Raw genomic sequence first — 1,165 nt, 5'->3', positions numbered from 1 at the left:
TTACGGCGGCTCGGCGGTCCGGCGGCGCGGCGCGCGCGGCGCGGCCGGCGCCCCCCCCCTCCGCGGGCGGGGCGCGGCCGACGCGGGGCCGGCCCGCCGCCGCGCGCGCCCCCCGCCGCGCGCGCGCCGCCCGCGCGCCGGCGCCCGACGACGCGCCCCGCGTCCCCGCAGGTCGACACGATGGTCCGCGTCAAGGCCTACGAGCTGCGGACGAAGAACAAGGGCGAGCTGCTCAAGCAGCTCGAGGAGCTAAAAAACGAGCTCGCGCAGCTCCGCGTCGCCAAGGTCACGGGCGGCGCCGCGTCCAAGCTCGCGAAGATCGGCTCCGTGCGCAAGTCCATCGCGCGCGTGCTCACGGTCTACAACCAGACGCAGAAGGGCAAGCTCCGCGAGGTCTACGCCGGCAAGAAGTTCGTGCCCAAGGACCTCCGCGCGAAGAAGACGCGCGCGCTCCGACGGGCGCTCACGGCCGACGAGAAGTCCAAGAAGACGCTCAAGCAGGCCAAGAAGGACGCCAACTTCCCCGCGCGCAAGTTCGCCGTCGTCGCGTAGGCGGGCCGCGCGCGGGCCCGCCCGCGCTCGACTAAACATCACTCCTCGCATCCCCGGCGCGTGTGTCGGGGGGGCGAACAGGTCCCTCGCGCCTCCGGTTACGTCGGGGCCCCCCGGGGCTCCGCGCGCGCGAAGAGCGCGTGGGCCGCGGGGAGCTCCGGGAGGAAGGCCGCGAGCCGGTCGTGCTCGGCCTCGACGGCCGCGAGCCTCGCCCGCCACTCGGCCGCGCCCCGGCGCCAGGCGGCCATGCGCGCGTCGAGGGCGCCGAGCGCCGCGTCCCCGCGGGGGGGCGCGGGGGGCCGCGCGGGGCCCGCGCCGCGCCGCGGCGCCGCGGGCGGGCCCGCGCCGCGGCGCCGCGGCCGCGCGGGCGCGCGCGCGTCCGCGGACGGCACCGCCGGGAGCGGCGCCGCGGGCGTCGAGAGCGCCGCGGCCTCGGCCGGCGGCGGCGGCGGCGGCTCGAGCCGGAGCGGCGGCTCGAGCGGCGGCGGCGGCGGCGGCGGCGGCGGCGGCGGCGGCGGCGGCGGCGGCGGGAGCGCCTCGGGCGGCGGCGGCGCGAGCGTCTCGAGCGGCGGCGGCGCGAGCGCCTCCAGCGGCCGCTCGCGTTCGTCGTCAC

General features: G+C 80.9%; 1 protein-coding gene across 1 annotated transcript; it reads left to right on the top strand.

Moving 5' to 3' along the window:
- Positions 1 to 180: 180 nt before the first annotated feature.
- On the top strand, positions 181 to 552 carry AURANDRAFT_34777 (hypothetical protein; the record flags this gene model as incomplete). Its single annotated transcript, XM_009044169.1, has 1 exon — positions 181 to 552. One exon carries the CDS (start codon positions 181 to 183, stop codon positions 550 to 552), a length of 372 nt encoding a protein of 123 aa, XP_009042417.1.
- Positions 553 to 1,165: the final 613 nt, after the last annotated feature.

This window comes from Aureococcus anophagefferens (assembly GCF_000186865.1).
Source record: "Aureococcus anophagefferens unplaced genomic scaffold AURANscaffold_163, whole genome shotgun sequence".
Taxonomy (NCBI): domain Eukaryota; class Pelagophyceae; order Pelagomonadales; family Pelagomonadaceae; genus Aureococcus; species Aureococcus anophagefferens.
Note: the sequence above shows the minus strand (reverse complement) of the source record. Positions and strands in the feature narration are given on the sequence as shown.